Here is a 19,306-nt window from a genome sequence, read left to right on the forward strand (position 1 = left end):
TCTTTTCTTTTTTTTTTTTATACAGACCCTGAATTGATATACCCACCTTGCTTTGAGAGCTTATTCTCAGCTTCTCTGAAGTACTGAATAGTAATGCAGGGCACTGGTCTGCCCTGGAGGCACAGCTTTCCCTTTTTCTCTCTAGATAGGGCCATTTTTCTGCCCCACAGTAAGTGCCCATCCTATTTGTTCCCCTGCTAAACTCCCAGCTTTGAAGCTCACACCCTTAGAAGATGCCCCATGTACTGTGGTCATCTACAGATTTTTCTGGGTCATCGCTTCTCGCTCAGAGTCTTTTAGCACTGGGCTCACTGTCATTCTTAGAGAATCGGGTATCCCTGGGGAGAATCCTTCCAACACCTCAGCCTCTCAGCTCCTCGACCACCTCTCTCCCCATGAGCTTGTCTTTCCCTCCCTCAGCTCCCTCCGCCCACGGCCTTATATTCAGCGGCACTGCTCTCTGGCTCCCACACCTAATTTTCAGCTCTCTAACCCTGCTCCCCATCTCCAGCAGCCTTTTAATTCCTCTGAGACTTAAATTGGCCTTTTACCACTTTGCACTCACCATCCTGCCCTCCTGGGGCCCAGTGACTTTTCACTTTACTCCGCTTAGAGACGCTGGTTCAACCCCTATCCCTGCCACACACACCCGTAATCCCTTTCCTGTCTCTTCCTCCGTTGTCCTCCTCTGGCAAACCCAAGTCCTTGTTCAGTTTAATTCTCTACCTTCCCCACCCCTGCTTTGAGTGGGTAGATATGGCTAGAGGAAAACACGATGAAAATAGCTGGTCTCACTTTAAATTCATGACTGCTCATCTCAAACAAGCCCTCTCTGCAGACTGGGACATCTAGTGCCTTTTCCTAATTTATACACCTTCGCGCTCACCTAGATGACTGTTCATATGTTCCCTCCTCTCCTTGAATCTGCAATGCCTCCTGCCCTGTCCTCACTCTCACCTGATTAATTCCTATTACACTGAGAATGAAGAAGAAGAAATAGATCCAAAGAGATTTAAATTGGTAAATCAATGAAACATTCAGCAGGGATTTTTTAAAAAATTAAACTGGGGAAGTATAAGGAAGAAAATAAATTGAAAGAACCCTATAGTTTCACCATCTAGAAAACCCTTGTCGCTGTTAAAACAGGAAAAAAATTAATGCATGTGCATAGCTAGAAAATTCCAACAGTGCAGAAAAGCAGAAAATGAATAGTGAAAGCTTACCTCCTGGGCCAGTAGTCCTCCCCAAAGGGAGCCTCTGCGAGTGGTTCCTGTGATTTCTTCCTCGAAAATTTTTGTTCACATCTATGTTTGTATATTATCTATATATTCTTTAAAAAATTATCTAGAAAGATCATACTATAAACACTGTTCTCCCTCTTCTTTCTTTACTTAAGTAAGCTATAGACATTTAAGTAGATTTATTGAAGTCAAAAGAAATCTTTTTATGAACTCTTTTCAACATCAAATCCATATTTATTCAGCAAAAGTTATGTGCCCATGTTGAAATTTTATGAAATTATTTCAGCCAAATTATTATGAAAAGCTTGCAGTGCCTCTTTTTATTATTTATTATGTTATTTTGTTGTTAGTCTTTTTTGTTTTAGTGATAGACTGAAAAAAAGAATTCAAGCATGTATAAAATATATGCTTATTAAAGAAAATGTAGAAAATTATAGAGATATTAGAAGAAAAAAATCACCTATAACTATCAATGGTTAACAACCATTGTTAACATATTGTTGTTTACTTAGTGTTTTCAATTCATGTATATGCATTTGTGCGTAGAAATCTATGTATGTATAAGATATGTATATGACTTATACCAATACATGTGGTTGAAACTATGTTGTGTATATATAGATTTGTATTCTTTTTTCCATTTAACGTTGTATCATAACTATTTTCCCGTATCTTAAATTTTTTTTTCACATTTTAATGGCTACATACTGTCCCATCTGTATGAACTGTATACAGTTTGATATCATTTCAGTAAAGTTTAAAAATACTGAAACAAAGAATATAGTATTTAGAGACACATGTATATGTGGTAAAACTATTAAGAAATGCTGAAGAAATGATAAATTCATGACAGTGGTTATCTCTGGAGGAATAACAGGCAGGTGGGATGTGGGAAGCTCATGCAAAGAGTTGGGAATATCTTAGTTCTTAACTCAAATGGTGGGTTTAAGAGTCTTTATTCTTTATAACATAAAATCTATCTGTATATCTGCTTTTGTGTATGTTATATATAGTCTTTTTTTTTGAATTTTATTTTTTTATACAGCAGGTTCTTATTAGTCATAACTTTTATACACATCAGTGTATACATGTCAATCCCAAATGCCCAATTCATCACACACCCCCGACCCCACCCCCCACCCCGCCGCCGCTTTCCCCCCTTGGTGTCCATACATTTGTTCTCTACATCTGTATCTCAATTTCTGCCCTGCAAACCGGTTCATCTGTACCATTTTTCTAGGTTCCACATATATGGCTTAGTATACAATATTTGTTTTTCTCTTTCTGACTGACTTCACTCCATATGATAGTCTCTAGATCCATTGACATCTCAACAAATGACCCAATTTCATTCCTTTTTATGGCTGAGTAATATTCCATTGTATATATGTACCACATCTTCTTTATCCATTCGTCTGTCAATGGGCATTTAGGTTACTTCCATGACCTGGCTATTGTAAATAGTGCTGCAATGAACATTGGGGTGCATGTGTCTTTTTGAATTATGGTTTTCTCTGGGTATATGCCCAGAAGTGGGATTGCTGGATCACATGGTAATTCTCTTTTTAGTTTTTTAAGGAACCTCCATACTGTTCTCCATAGTGGCTGTATCAATTTACATTCCCACCAACAGTGCAAGAGGGTTCTCTTTTTGCCACACCCTCTCCAGCATTTGTTGTTTGTAGATTTTCTGATGATGCCCATTCTAACAGGAGTGAGGTGATACCTCATTGTAGTTTTGATTTGCATTTCTCTAATAATTAGTGATGTTGAGCAGCTTTTCATGTGCTTCTTGGCCATCTGTATGTCTTCTTTGGAGAAATGTCTATTTAGGTCTTCTGCCCATTTTTGGATTGGGTTGTTTGTTTTTTTAATATTGAGCTGCACGAGCTGTTTATATATTTTGGACATTAATCCTTTGTCCACTGATTTGTTTGCAAATATTTTCTCCCATTCTGAGGGTTGTCTTTTTGTCTTGTTTATGGTTTCCTTTGCTGTGCAAAAGCCTTTAAGTTTCATTAGGTCCCATTTGTTTATTTTTGTTTTTATTTCCATTTCTCTAGGAGCTGGGTCAAAAAGGATCTTGCTGTGATTTATGTCATACAGTGTTCTGCCTATGTTTTCCTCTAAGAGTTTTATAGTGCCTGGGCTTACATTTAGGTCTCTAATCCATTTTGAGTTTATTTTTGGGTATGGTGTTAGGGAGTGTTCTAATTTCATACTTCTACATGTACCTGTCCAGTTTTCCCAGCACCACTTATTGAAGAGCCTGTCTTTTCTCCACTGTATATGCTTGCCTCCTTTATCAAAGATAAGGTGACCATATGTGCGTGGGTTTATCTCTGGGCTTTCTATCCTGTTCCATTGATCTATGTTTCTGTTTTTGTGCCACTACCATACTGTCTTGATTAGTGTAGCTTTGTAGTATAGTCTGAAGTCAGGGAGCCTGATTCCCCCAGCTCCATTTTTCGTTCTCAAGATTGCTTTGGCTATTCGGGGTCTTTTGTGTTTCCATACAAATTGTGAAATTTTTTGTTCTAGTTCTGTGAAAAATGCCAGTGGTAGTTTGATAGGGATTGCATTGAATCTGTAGATTGCTTTTGGTAGTATAGTCATTTTCACAATATTTATTCTTCCAATCTAAGAACGTGGTATATCTCTCCATCTGTCTGTATCATCTTTAATTTCTTTCATCAGTGTCTTATAGTTTTCTGCATAAAGGTCTTTTGTCTCCCTAGGTAGGTTTATTCCTAGGTATTTTATTCTTTTTGTTGCAGTGGTAAATGGGAGTGTTTCCTTAATTTCTCTTTCAGATTTTTCATCATTAGTGTATAGGAATGCAAGAGATTTCTATGCATTAATTTTGTATCCTGCAACTTTACCAAATTCATTGATTAGCTCTAGTAGTTTTCTGGTGGCATCTTTAGGATTCTCTATGTATAGTATCATGTCATTTGCAAACAGTGACAGTTTTACTTCTTCTTTTCCAATTTGTATTCCTTTTATTTCTTTTTCTCCTCTGATTGCCATGGCTAGGACTTCCAAAACTCTGTTGAATAATAGTGGTGAGAGTGGACATCCTTATCTTGTTCCTGCTCTTAGAGGAAATGCTTTCAGTTTTTCACCATTGCTGTGGGTTTGTCATATATGGCCTTTATTATTTTGAGGTAGGTTCCCTCTATGCCCACTTCCTGGAGAGTTTTTATCATAAGTGGGTGTTGAATTTTGTCAAAAACTTTTTCTACATCTATTGAGATGACCATATGGATTTTATTCTTCAATTTGTTAATATGGTGTGTCACATTGATTGATTTGCGTATATTGAAGAATCCTTGCATCCCTGGGATAAATCCCACTTGATCATGGTGTATGATCCTTTTAATGTGTTGTTGGATTCTGTTTGCTAGTATTTTGTTGAGGATTTTTGCATCTATGTTCATCAGTGATATTGGTCTGTAATTTTCTTTTTTTTGTAGTATCTTTGTCTGGTTTTGGTATCAGGGTGATGGTGGCCTCATAGGATGAGTTTGGGAGTGTTCCTTCCTCTGCAATTTTTTGGAAGAGTTTGAGAAGGATGGGTGTTAGCTCTTCTCTAAATGTTTGATAGAATTCACCTGTGAAGCCATCTGGTCCTGGGCTTTTGTTTGTTGGAAGATTTTTAATCACAATTTCAATTTCATTGCTTGTGACTGGTCTCTTCATAGTTTCTATTTCTTCCTGGTTCAGTCTTGCAAGGTTATACCTTTCTACACATTTGTCCATTTCTTCCAGGTTGTCCATTTTATTGGCATAGAGTTGCTTGTAGTAGTCTCTTAGGATGCTTTGTATTTCTGCTGTGTCTGTTGTAACTTCTCCTTTTTCGTTTCTAATTTTATTGATTTGAGTCCTCTCCCTCTTTTTCTTGATGGGTCTGGCTAATGGTTGATCAATTTTGTTTATCTTCTCGAAGAACCAGCTTTTAGTTTTATTGATCTTTTCTGTTGTTTTCTTTGTTTCTATTTCATTTATTTCTGCTCTGATCTTTATGGTTTCTTTCCTTCTGCTAAGTTTGGGTTTTGTTTGTTCTTCTTTCTCTAGTTCCTTTAGGTGTAAGATTAGATTGTTTATTTGAGATTTTTCTTGTTTCTTGAGGTAGGCTTGCATAGCTATAAACTTCCCTGTTAGAACTGCCTTTGCTGCATCCCATAGGTTTTGGATCGTTGTGTTTTCATTGTCATTTGTCTCTAGGTATTTTTTGATTTCCTCTTTGATTTCTTCAGTGATCTCTTGGTTATTTAGTAACGTATTGTTTAGCCTCCATGTGTTTGTGTTTTTTACCTTTTTTTCCCTGTAATTCATTTCTAATCTCATAGTGTTTTGATCAGACAAGATGCTTGATATGATTTCAATTTTCGTAAATTTACTGAGGCTTGACTTGTGACCCAAGAAGTGATCTATCCTGGAGAATGTTCCATGCGCACTTGTGAAGAAAGTGTAATCTGCTGTTTTTGGATGGAATGTCCTATAAATATCAATTAAATCTATCTGGTCTATTTTGTCATTTAAAGCTTCTGTTTCCTTGTTTATTTTCATTTTGGATGATCTGTCCATTGGTGTAAGTGAGGTATTAAAGTCCCCCACTATGATTGTGTTACTGTCGATATCCTCTTTTATAGCTGTTAGCAGTTGCCTTATGTATTGAGGTGCTCCTATGTTGGGTGCATATATATTTATAATTTTTATATCTTTTTCTTGGATTGATCCCTTGATCATTATGTAGTGTCCTTCCTTGTCTCTTGTAACATTCTTTATTTTAAGGTCTATTTTATCTGATGTGAGTATTGCTACTCCAGCTTTCTTTTGATTTCCATTTGCATGGAATATCTTTTTCCATCCCCTCACTTTCAGTCTGTATGTGTCCCTATGTCTGAAGTGGGTCTCTTGTAGCCAGCATATATATGTGTCTTGTTTTTATATCCATTCAGTGAGTCTGTGTCTTTTGGTTGGAGCATTTAATCCATTGACGTTTAAGGTAATTATCAATATGTATGTTCCTATGACCTTTTCTTAATTGTTTTGGGTTTGTTTTCTTCTCTTGTGTTTCCCACTTAGAGAAGTTCCTTTAGCATTTGTTGTAGAGCTGGTTTGGTGGTGCTGAATTCTCTTAGCTTTTGCTTGTCTGTAAAGCTTTTGATTTCTCCATCGAATCTGAATGAGATCCTTGCTGGGTAGAGTAATCTCGGTTGTAGGTTCTTCCCTTTCATCACTTTAAATATGTCATGCCACTCCCTTCTGGCTTGTAGAGTTTCTGCTGAGAAATCAGCTGTTAACCTTATGGGAGTTCCCTTGTATGTTATTTGTCGTTTTTCCCTTGCTGCTTTCAGTAATTTTTCTTTGTCTTTAATTTTTGCCAGTGTGATTACTATGTGTCTTGGCGTATTTCTCCTTGGGTTTATCCTGTATGGGACTCTGTGTGCTCCCTGCACTTTGATGGCTATTTCCTTTCCCATGTTAGGGAAGTTTTCGACTGTAATCTCTTCAGATATTTTCTTGGGTCCTTTCTCTCTCTCTTCTCCTTCTGAGACCCCTATAATGCGAATGTTTTTGTGTTTAATGTTGTCCCAGAGGTCTCTTAGGCTGTCTTCATTTCTTTTCATTCTTTTTTCTTTAGTCTGTTCCGCAGCAGTGAATTCCACCATTCTGTCTTCCAGGTCACTTATCCATTCTTCTGCCTCAGGTATTCTGCTATTGATTACTTCTAGTGTAGTTTTCATTTCAGTTATTGTATTGGTCATCTCTGTTTGTTTGTTCTTTAATTCTTCTAGGTCTTTGTTAAACATTTCTTGCATCTTTTCGATCTTTGCCTCCATTCTTTTTCCGAGGTCCTGGATCATCTTCACTATCATTATTCTGAATTCTTTTTCTGGAAGGTTGCCTATCTCCACTTCATTTAGTTGTTTTTCTGGGGTTTTATCTTGTTCCTTCATCTGGTACATAGCCCTCTGCCTTTTCGTCCTGTCTGTCTTTCTGTGAATGTGGTTTTCATTCCACAGGCTGCAGGATTGTAGTTCTTCTTGTTTCTGCTGTCTGCTCTCTGGTGGACGAGGCTATCTCTAGCTCACCTTTTAAAGGAAACAAACTCATATGTTTCCTAACTGATTTTATGTTTCATAATAAACTGGTAGGAACACTTTAGTAATTGTGGTGAATTATTGGAGAGTCAGCATGAACTAGCTTGAGAGTTAAAAACTCCTGGGGGCTCAGTCTAAGGTAGGGCACACTTTGTGGGTTTTACTTCCAGAAGCTCCACCCAGTTCTCACCTTAAAGATTGGGAAAAAATCTCATGTTCTTGACAATCCAGTGGTTAAGACTCCACGCTTCCAATACAGGGGCTGCAGGTTCGATCCCTGGTCTGGGAACTAAGATCCCACATGCTGCTAGTGTTAGAGGGTCTCCTGCAGATGTGGCGGGTGGTTGTGGCTCACCGTGGGGACAAGGACACTCTATAGTCTTTTATATTTACCAAAAATTTTAAGAAAATCATTGGAGTATAGTAAGATCTATTGATATTTTCCACTCCAGGCTAATTGCTGACTTAATTATTTTTTATTCCAAGGCTATCTTATATTTTATTTGCTATTTGTTATCATATCTAAAATATGATATATGTATTATTTTGTGAGCTAGGGGCAGGCACTCAGTTGCCTGTGTCTCCGTGTATCACCAGCACAGGTGCTCTGCCTGTTATTAGCCAGGGCAGTGATGGTTTCATTCACATCATGTTCACGGAGCACCCCTTCTGTTCGGAGCACTCGCTTGGAGTCTGGGAGGTTCACCCCAGGTTGTTCACAGCTGAGCTGCTCAGGCCTGCCTCTGAAACATTGTTGGGGGTCATCCCACAGGGAGGCACGGGCATGGTGTGTGGGGCACAGTTGGGAGTTGGGGTCGGGGTACAAAGTATGTAGGAGGGTCTCAGAACAGTGGTGAATTTTGAAGACAGGCCTTTAACTGCTGCATCTTGATGCAGTACTGATGCTCAGGGTAGCTAAAGCTTGACCTCCCTTTGAGATGACTGTTTGTCCTGATTTAGTGCCATCCTCATTAATGTCCCAATGTACTGAGTGAGTAAGTGTGGCAGATTGGAAATGGTTTATGTGTCAAGTGGATTATCCTCACTTTAGCAGGTTGACCCTTCTGTGCTTATATTGCTGTTGATTTTATTCTAACATTTAGTCTCACTGGTAGTGATTTGTATATTTAAAAATGATTATAGTTTATAGTGTATATATACTATTCATATGATCATGTTTAAAAACTATGATTATAGTGTTCCTAATATGTATTTAGTACTTAATGCCTTCCATGAGTTATTTCATTAAGAACGATAGGTAGAGTTTTGGGCAAAATGTTACTATTTTTTTAAGGACTGTCATATAAATAGTATTTATTTGCAGTTACCATTCATGTGTAGTGTAGAATTATCGAAGTTTTAAAAAAAATTTCTAATGACTTTTGTGCATTAACTCAATCAGGAGACTTTCTAAAAATATTATCTTTCCGCTTCTGGATAAAGAAATTAATGCCTACTTATCACATGAAATTTAGAAACTGTAGAAAAATATAATGAGAAGATAAAAATCACTTGATTCCTACTGCCTGGAGTTAATCATGGTGAACATCTATAGGATCATATATTCAGTTTTTTCTGTGCATGGTTCTTATATCAGAGCTATTTTAAAATCTCTGTTTATTAACATTTTTATTTTTTACAGAGTCATATTAAATCAGTAGACTCAGGAGAAACTAACATAGATGGAGCCATAGGTGAGTAGACCATGGGACATTTTACATCTTTGCTTGAGGTATTTTGATATTATGACTTTGGACATGTAAATAAACATCTATAATAATTAACTGTATTTCTAGGACTGATGGCATCAGAAGAATTTATCAAGATCACCCTGTCGACTTTTGAAGCAGTGATACAGTATCCTGTTTTATTGAAAGACTATTGCTCTACGGTCAGTAGAAATCCCTTCCTTCCTTGTTGACTTGTTTTTGGTGGTTCTTTGCTCATTATTCTCTTTCCCTTCTGGTCCACACCTTACCCCCAGCGTGCTCCTTCTTACTCCTTGCCTGATTATTGGTTGTAACCAACAGCAAAGACTCTCAGAACAGAGTTTCTCAACCTTGGACTGTGGGCATTTGGCGATGGACAGTTCCTTGCTGCGGGGGATGTCCCGGGCATTGTAGGATGTTCAGCTGCATCCTTGGCCTATACGTAGTAGATGAGGGTAGCACCCAGTCCAGCCCCCCTCGGTTGCAACAACCAAAAAGGTCTCTACACATTGCCAGATGTCTTCTGGGCAGCGAAATTGCCCCCATTTGAGAACCTGTGCCTTAGGGTGATCCTTAGGTGAGCTGAGTGATGACTTTAGAGGAGGGAGGAAAGTTTTGTGACTACGTTCTCATCAGCAGAAAGCCCTCAAGAAAAGGAGCCAGGTAAGACGAGGACCACAGCAATCATTTTCGTATTCTCTCTCCTGGTTCTAGGGGTTGACTTAGGTCAGCAAGGCAGTTATCACTCAGGGTCTTTGAGGAGGTACCAGTCAGTGGTGCCTGGGGCTGGAATCATCTGAAGGTCACTCCCTCACATGTCTGCCTCCAGCTGGGACTCTGCACGCATCTCTCTCCATCTCTGTGGGTCTCTCCAGCAGGGAGACTTCAGGGTGGCCCGACTTCTTACATGGCAGCTTAGGACTTTAATGATACATTCTCAAGAGAGAGGGGATAATTATTTTTTGAGGGTAGGAAATGTCTACCAGCTCTTTATGGTTGTTTTCAATATATTTATTATAAAATATAAAATACAGAAAAGTGTATTAAAGTGTGTGTAGTTTGATGACTAGTTGTAAAGCAAGTGCTCAAGAAATCACCACCCAGTTAAAAAAGAAAAACAAAACAGAATGTTACCATTCTGAGCCCTGAAGTGCCCTCAATCACAAATCCTTTCCTCCCTGGAGAGGGGACCACTATCCTGACTTTCATAGTAATCACACCTGTGCATTCCTTTGTGGGCCTGTGCCTGCATTCTTAAACAATATAGGCTGGTTTTGCCTGCTTTTGCTCTTTGTTTCAATACAGTGTGTATTCATTTGTGACTTGGTTTTTTTTGCTCAGTGTTTGTAACATCCATGTTGTTAAGTATCTTTGTGCTTTTATTCTTCATGAGTGTGTAGTGTCCCATTGTAGAAATCTGAGTATATGAATATATCACATTTTACTTATTTATCGTTGATAGACGTTAGGCTATGTCTAGTATTTGGCATTTACAAACAATACTGCTATAGATATTCTTGTTTATGTATTTTGCTCCACATAAGCATGCATTATTTCTGGGGTACATACATAGGAATGGAATTAGTGGTTATAGGAAATATGCAAACTCAGTTTGTCTAGAAAGTGACATTGTGTTTTCCAGAGAGGTGGTGCCAGTTTACTTTCACTCCAGCACTGCAGGACCTCATGTCCTCATTCTTCCCAATTCTTGTTGTTTCAGCCTTTTAAATGAATGGGTGTATAGTGATGTTTCACCATAGTTTTAAATTGTATAGTCAAGACTACTTATGAGGCTGAGTGGTTTTTCAAATGTTTACTGGCCACTTGGGAATAATCTTTTATGACGTGCTTGTCCACGTCTTTCTAAGATTTTGGTTTTCTTCTGTAGTTTTTCAAATTTATTGGCATAAAGAAGTTCATAGTATTTTGTTGCCAATTTTTCTTAGCGTTTGTGTAATCTAATAATATAGCCTTTAAAAATATTTGCTATTTACTGTTATTCCTTCTTTTTCTTTTCTTGAACAATCTAACTCGAGGTTTCTTAGTTTTACTAACTTTATCAAAGAGCCAGCCAGTGTTCAGTTTTGCTTATCTCCTACATACTATATGTTTCTTTTCTATTTTATTAATTTCTGTTCTGTTTGCTTAATTTTGTTCTAATTTTGTTAATTTCTGTTCTGTTTCCTTCCTTTCTCCTTTCTTTGGATTTATTCTGCATTCTTTTTCTAACTTTTTGAGATAAATAGTTGATTTTTAAAAATATTTCTTCCTTTCTAACATATGCATTGAAGATCGTGTCTCCTAAATACTGCTTTAGCTGCATTCCACAAGTGTTGGTATGTAGCATTTTTGGTATCTTTCAGTTAAAATATTTGCTTTCATTCATGGGTTATTAAGATAAATACATTTTCAAACATATGGGCACTTTTTAGTTTTTTTTAATAATTGATTCCTGATTTAATTGCGTTGAAGTTAGAGAAATGCTCTAATTTCAGTCTATTGAAATTTATTAAGACTTGCTTCATAGTCCATTACAAAATTTTTTGGTAGATGTTCTGTATGTGTTTGGAAAGAATAGGTATTTTGCAATTCTTAGGTGCAGTATTCAGTTATATGTCCATTAGGTTAAATTTATTAGTTATCTTGTTCAAATCTTTTCTATCTTTATTAATTTTTGTCTGTTTGTCCTAGAAATTACTAAGAGAAGTGTTTCTAAATCTCCTTTAAGGCTATTATGAATTTGTTTATTCTTGTGTAGTTCTGTAGTTTTTGTTTTATATATTTTGAAGCCATATTATTAGGTGCATACAAATTTAAAATTATTATGTCATTTTATGAAATTGACCTTTTTCTCATTGTAAAGTGACCTTTATTTTCTAGTAATGTTTTTGTCTTAAGGTCTGTTTCATCCCAGCTTAATATAATCATACCTGCTTGCTTCCTGATACATCTTCTCTCATTCTTTTCCTTTCAACATCTCTCTGTCCTTATGTTTAGATCTGTGTCGAGTAAATATCCTATAGTATTTAAAAAAATCTAATTTGACTTTTCCCTGGATCATATACTCCATTTACATTTACTGTAATTGTTAGTATATTTAGATTCATTCCACCATCTTCTTTCAAGCTTTGTCATACATATTTTCTCTTTTCCCACTTCTACTTTTTTATCTTTCTTTTCTATTGGCTAACTTTTTTCTGCATTTTTTTTTCCTCTATGTCAGGTTGGTAGCAAAAGCTGAACTTAAAAAGAAATGATCTTTTCTTTAAGTAAAATACAGCCCATAGCCTACTCAACTCCATTTAGTCCTCTCATGATATTTATGTAACTTTTGCCTGAAATTCTAAAGTCTGTCTTGTTTCTCTCTCTTTTTAACTCCCTTTTGTTATGAAATGATAAAAGAATACTCATTATTACTACTATAATATGATGTTCATTTGCCTTTGCCCCCATATTTACTACTTTTTTTGCTTTTCTTTCTTTCTTTCTTTCTTCTCACTCCTTCCATCTGGGTTCACTTGTTTCTGACTGACATTCATCCTTCACAGTTTTCCTTAGCTTTGGGTGAGCTGGTGGCAAACTCTTTGTCTGATAAAGTCATTGTTTCTTTTTTTTTTTTCCCCCAAATATTTATTTATTTTATTTGGCTGCATCGGGTCTTAGTTGAGGTATACAGGACCTTTTAGTTGCAGCATGCGGGACCTAGTTCCCTGACCCTGGATTGAACCCGGGCCCCCTGTATTGGGAGCACGGGGTCTTAACCACTGGACCACCGGGGAAATCCCAAAGTCATTGTTTCTTGAGGGAGATTTTTTTTTCTGAGTGTTGAATTCTAGGTTGGCAGTTATTTTTGTTGTTGTTTAGTACTGTGAAGATACTATTTCATTATCTTATGTTCTGGATTGTTGCTATTGAGAAGTTCACTGATAGTTGGTTTTTCCTGTGAAGATAATCTGTCTCTCTGTTCCTTGTTTCCTTTTAAGACTTTTTTTGGGGTGGAGGGGGGAGGGCCTTTGGTTTCTGTAGACTCACTGTGTCATAACTGAATATAAACTTCTTTTTGTTTATTCTGCTGAGGATTCTGTGTACTTTTTGAATCTGTGGATTGTCCCTTTTTCTTCAACTCTGCAAAATTCTCAACCCTCATCTCTGCTTATCTTCTCTCTCCCCTGCTTTGTCTCCTTTTAGCAGCTCGGATCCCGTGTACATTAAACTTTCTCACTGTATTTTCTATACTTCTTACTATCTTTCTGTATATTTCACCTTTTTCTCTCTCAGTTTATATTCTGGTTAATTTTGTTTGCTCTGTTTCTGTCTTCTGTGTTCAGTCTGGTGCCAAATACATCCACAATGTTTTAAAGTTTGGTTGTTTTTCATGTGTAGGAGTTACGTTGTCACTAGAAATTCTGCTTGTCTGTTTTATTCAATCTACTGTATTGCTTTTTATAATTTCCTGTTCCTTATAGTTATTTCTCAGTTTGTGCTTTGTTTATTCACATTTGTTAGATGTAGTTATTTTACACTGTCTCATAATTTCAGTGTCAGAAGACTGTGGTGTGGTGTCTGTTATATCTTGCTCGTACCCACTTTGTCTTGTTTTCTTGCACACCTTGTTAACATTTACTGCGCGTTGGTCATGGGACTTGAAATCTGTGGGCATTCCCTCAAGCCTAGTGTGGATGTTGCCCCCTCCGAGAGGCTTCATGTTTGTTGGGGCCCTGCCAGTCAGGGCTACCTCAGACCACGGTCATTTGTACCCGGTGTGAAAAGTCCTGAGACTGTAGGTCTGAGAGCGTAACTTCTCAGGGCAGCCTTCTCAGCAGTTCCCAGGAGTGTGAATTTATGTGGAGGGGTTGGTGACTAGATCTGGTTTTCCTAACTCTGAGGGTATCATCCCCACACCCGCCCCAAAGTGCCCAGCTCCGTGTAGAACACTCCCAAAACTCACACGCTGGGCGGACGTGAACTCAGACCCCTGTCTCTCTGGTCCCACTGGCCTCCACTGGAGCCTTGTGTTTGTGGTATTGGTAAATGCCTCCAGAGCACTATCAGTTCCATGCTCATATGTTCTTCTCAACTCTCTAGTTAAGGCTTTCATTCAGGAATTGGTAGGAAAGCTCCCCCACTGCCTTTGCAGGTCTTAAATATTTTAAGATTTTGTTTGTCTATATTTTATCTGGCAATTTTTCATTGTGAATTTTCAGTGAGAGAATTAATCCAAATAACCATACCCACTATTGCCAGAAAGCCTGTTTCTTATGGTCACTTTCTTAGCAATGATTTCTCAGTCTTCCTTTGAGATACTACTTGCTTGAGTGTTGCTTATTGATTCTTTTCCTTAATGAGCAGTAACCCCATGGATAATTTGTTAAGATCCAGTATTTACAAATGTCTATACTTATATTTAATTAGACATTTAATTAGTTTACTTTCTAATCATGAAGTGCTACCATAATAATCATTGAAAGGACAGCCTGTGTTATGATAGGAAAGCTATCATTGTAACTCATGGACTTCCTAAAAAATATTTTTTTAATGCTGTAACTCATGGGAAATCCTCCAGTTACCTCTTCTTGAGCATGACTGGAGTACATGAAATTGAAGATCCAGCACCGCAAAGGGTATCACATTGTTGGAAACGTTAGCACAAACTATATTCAAGGGTACTGGTCAGTACTTTGTTATATGGAAGTGGTTACATGCATTTAATTCTTGTTGAGCACAAATACTTAACTCACATTTTTTCCCATAGTTTAGATCATTTAGTGCCTCAGAGTTGGAAATTATCAGTGTGGCTTGCAGAGCAGTTAGAAATACCATAATGATTTGGTTTGTACGGAGAATTTGTTCCCATTCATGGTGGTTTCAAAAAAAAAATGTTATTAATAGCAAAGGGGAAAATAAAGATGATTCTTTATTAGAAATTTCTAACAGTAATATACATAAGTTGCCTAAAATATAATCTGTTTAAACTTAAAAAAAAAGCCGTAAAAGCTTAAGCCATGGCTTTAAGCTAAGCCATAATACCTTTTTTAATGAAAAGCCTGTCCTTTTGTAAGTTTTTAAACTGAAAGCTGGAGGCTAATAAACATTGAGTAGTTTAACTTGAATGAAACTAAATTTTTGAGTTAGTACCAAGAGTTGGTGAGGATGTAGAGCAAATGGAACTCTCAGAAACTTCTAGTGGGAATATAAGTTGATACAATTCCTTTGGAAACCTGTTTGGTAGTAGCTACTGAAAGTAAACATAAATATATTATGACTCAGCAATTTCACCTGTAAATATACATTCAGTAGAAATGCAAGCATATGTTCACCCATATACATATAGAGGATGCTCATAGCCCCAAATGGGAAACTATCCTAATGCCAATCAACAATCTAATGGATAAATAAACTATGGTTTGGTCATACAATAGAATACTATACAGCAATGAAAATGAATGATCTGTAGTTACACTTAAGAACATGGATAAATCTTACAAAGTTAATCTGTGACAAAGATAACAAATATGAAATAACACGATCCATTTGCATTAAGTTTAAAAACAGAGAAAACTAATCAGTTACAAGTCAGGTTAGTGGATACCCTTGGGGCAGTTAAGTGTTTACAAGGGGGCTTTGTCCAAAATGTCCTGGAAGTGCCTTTTTTTTTTTTAATCTGGGTGCTAGTAATATGAGTGTGTTCATATTGTGAAAGTTAACTAAGTTATATACTTAGGATTAGTACATCTTTGTGTTATATTAAAAAGTTTACATAGATATGAAAAATTTTTTCTAATAAAGAAGTGTTTAGAACTTCATGTAAGCCTATTTTTTAAATGAAGTTAACTGATATGAATTAGCATATCTATGTATGTATCTATCTATCATTGACATGGACTTGTATTCTGTATTAGTTTCCTATAGCTGCTATAACAAATTACCACAAATTTAGTGGCTTAAAAAAACACAGATTTATTATTTTAGAATTCTGTAGGTCAGAAGTACAGAATGGGTCTTTGGGGCTACAAGCAAGATGTCAGCCTACCTGTGTTTCTTTTAGAGGATCTAAGGAGAAAATCTGTTTGTTTGTTTGTTTTTTTGGCTTTTCCAGCTTCTAAGAGCTGCCTGCATTCCTTGGCTTGTGACCCCTTCCTCCATCTTTGAAGCTGGCAGTGTAGTATCTTCAAATCTCTCTCTCCCCTCTCTCTCTCTCACCTCTGCTTTTGTTGTCACATCTTCTTCTCTGACTCTGGCCCTCTTGTCAAGGACGTTTGATTTTACATTGGGCCCACCTGTATAATCCAGGATAAACACCTCAAGTTCCTTAACTTAATCACATCTACAAAATCCCTTTTGCTGTGTAAGGTAACAAATGAACAGGTTCCAGGGATAAGGGTGTGGACATCTTTCTGTCTACCATCATTCTGTCTACCACAAATTCCTATTTTTTATCGATGGCTTCATAACTATAATTATTTTGGTGCTCTAATTATATCAGATTTGGCCTTTCAAGTTGGCTCCTCTGTCCTTGTGACGTACCCTCTCATTTTTTGAGTGAGTTTTTACTTTGTGTCACAGCAAGATATTCTTGCCTCAGCTTGTAACTAACCTGACCTGGCTCTGGAATCAGTCATTTCTTTGAGGAACCCTGGTTCCCTTTCGTGGGAAATGGCTTTAGAGACCACAGTCAGGGCGCTAAGTGTCTCCTCTCTCCTGGGATGTCTTAGCTTCTAGACCCTTCCAAGAAACAGAGCTAGAAAATATATACATGTAAGTACACGTATGAACACACACAGGACACACTTGTATGCATACTTACGTATACATGTACACACACGTAAACATATTTTGAAATCATGAGTTCACACCAGTGTCTTCAAATCCAGTTCATCCCCACATGGTTCTTTCTTGCCTTGCCCCATTCCATATTTTTGTGTCCTTTCTTCCTTTGTAAAAATTCTGGCTTCCAGTAACATCAGCACATTTTCTCATTTGCTTAATGTTATAATATGTCTGAAATTGTTGCAGAATTGCTTTACCCAAACCAGTATGAAAACAAACCTCATGAAATCAGGATTTGTTTGCAGAATTCCCTCCTCCCCCCACCTCCCAGATGTCACCCCAGCAAGGCCGGGGTGTACAGTCAATACTTGGATTAGTCCCCCATCTTCCCTTTTAGTGTGGTCATATTGAATAATATTCATTTGAAATATAGTTGATTTATTTTCAGTTTGCTTTCAATTTTAGGTTTTCTTTTCTTCCCTTCTTAGGCTTTTTGATTTTAGTTTTTGAATATGTAGAAGGTTAGCATGCTTCCAAAAGTAAAATCTGTAAAAACAGACATATTCAGAGCAGCATCACTCCCTTCCCCTCTCCTCCGGGGTATATATCCCGTCCACTTCGTCACCATTCCATCATACCCTCCCTACTCTTATAGGTAACCAGTCTCGTTTTCCGGCTTGTCCTTTCAGTGTTTCTTTTTGTAGAGATAACGTTTTCTTATTTCCCCTTTCTTTCTTATGCAAGAAGTAACATACTATATGTTCTCTTTTGCACTTTGCTTTTTCATTTAGTATGGATACTGGAAATTATTCCATCTCTTTCTTCATAAGAGCAGTGTAGCACTCCGTCATGTGTGTGTATATCACAGGTTGTTCAACCCATCTCTGATGTGTGGACATTTGGGTAGTTTCTAATCTTTTCAATCACAAACAAATAACCTTGTGCATGTGCAATTTCCTTCCGTTGGAGGTGTCTCTTCAGTGCAAATTCCTGGACTGTGGGATCAAAGGGTAAATGCATATGTAGTTTTGCTAGATCCTGCCCGAGTGCCTTCCACATGGATTTACTATTTTGCTTTCCCACCAGCAGTGATCAGAGTGCCTGTTTCTCCACAGTCTTGCCAATAGTGTATTGTCAAACTTTTGAAATTTTGCCAGCCTGATGTGGCCTCGGGAATTCCTTAGCATCTTTTTAGGCACTGAATATTGTAAAGAAGATTTAAACAGTGTTGTGTCTACTTTTTATAGTTAGTTGTTCTCCTCAAAAGGGGCATTCTGAATCATCTGCTCCGCCATTAGCAGTGGTTGAGGTCATGTCCTAGGCACGTTTTTCCTGTACACCTGACAGTACCTTGTGTGGGGTAGGGAGACCGGCAGTTGGTGTGAACATGTTAATTGTTGTGCTGTCAGATGTACCAGATTTTTGTAAGGTCTCCTGAAATGAAGGAACTGACGATTAATTTTCAAAGGTAGAATAAGAATTTTAGTTGAGTGCTTAGAATAGTAAACTTCCATTTTCAAATTATTTACTTCCATCAGTAAAATTTTTTTTAAATTAAGAAAAAAACACCCTCTACAAAAATAACAAGAGTATAAAGCATACTTTCATTATAAATGATTAAGGTTTAGAAATATACTTTACGTAGGTTATAAAATTGTTGCTTTATTCTTTGTGAAATAAGAAAATTTGAATGTGGGTACGTGGTTACTTACAGTTTAAAGCTGCTGAACTTCAGTATCTCATGTTCAACATTTCTTAAAATGGAAAATAACTTTTTAAAATTATAAACAAATCATCATCTTGGGCATCAATGGCTTTGCTTAAGAACAAATGAAATACGGTTTAGCGTGAGTGTAATTTACATGTTTCAGTGCATTTGTGATTGTTTAGCTTGAATGTCTTAGATCTGTCTTTAGCATCCCCAGCTCACAGACATTCATTTCTTCTGGGCCATGTTGTTGAGGACCATTAGTAGTAATTAATGTGCATATGCAGACACATGATTTTTGAATGAGGTACCCAGTTTTTGAGCACAGAAAAAAGTCCCTAGACTTGGGAATCTGCATTTTCAAAAAGAGTTCAGAACGACTCTGTTTTTATGACATGTCCTGAAATGACCTTTAGCACATATGAATATCTTTATTTAAGAAAGCAATACCACTAGCATTAAATATTAAAATTCCTTGGATTGCTCCATATAGGTGTGTTACCTCTGCAACTAAAAAAAGTAATGAATGGTGGAATTTTATGATAGAGAAAAGTCATTAATGCAGGGACATTGCATAGAGTTGCAGTGGTATTTATTTAAATGGTGTACATGTTGTTTATAAGTTCTGTGGAAGATTCTAGACGGGGAAGGCACTGATGAACAAATTATCTAACTGCACAGCAGCAAAAGGGCTCTCAGGCTATTGTCTCAGATGTTCCAGTCTCTTCTTTTTAACAAGGAGACCTAGTACCAATGAGCAAACCATGCCAA

General features: G+C 37.1%; 1 protein-coding gene across 4 annotated transcripts in view; it reads left to right on the forward strand.

Annotated features, from left to right (window-relative positions):
• The window catches only part of ULK4 (unc-51 like kinase 4), a 539,805-nt gene that overhangs the window by 176,424 nt on the left and 344,075 nt on the right, over window positions 1–19,306 (forward strand). For all 4 annotated transcript variants that reach the window (XM_059939363.1, XM_059939366.1, XM_059939365.1 and 1 more), the window contains 2 exons: window positions 8,994–9,045; window positions 9,148–9,242. In XM_059939363.1, the coding sequence (XP_059795346.1) occupies window positions 8,994–9,045; window positions 9,148–9,242 (147 nt within the window). The remainder of the gene's footprint in view (window positions 1–8,993; window positions 9,046–9,147; window positions 9,243–19,306) is intronic.

Source organism: Balaenoptera ricei, chromosome 11, assembly GCF_028023285.1.
Source record: "Balaenoptera ricei isolate mBalRic1 chromosome 11, mBalRic1.hap2, whole genome shotgun sequence".
Taxonomy (NCBI): Eukaryota; Metazoa; Chordata; class Mammalia; order Artiodactyla; family Balaenopteridae; genus Balaenoptera; species Balaenoptera ricei.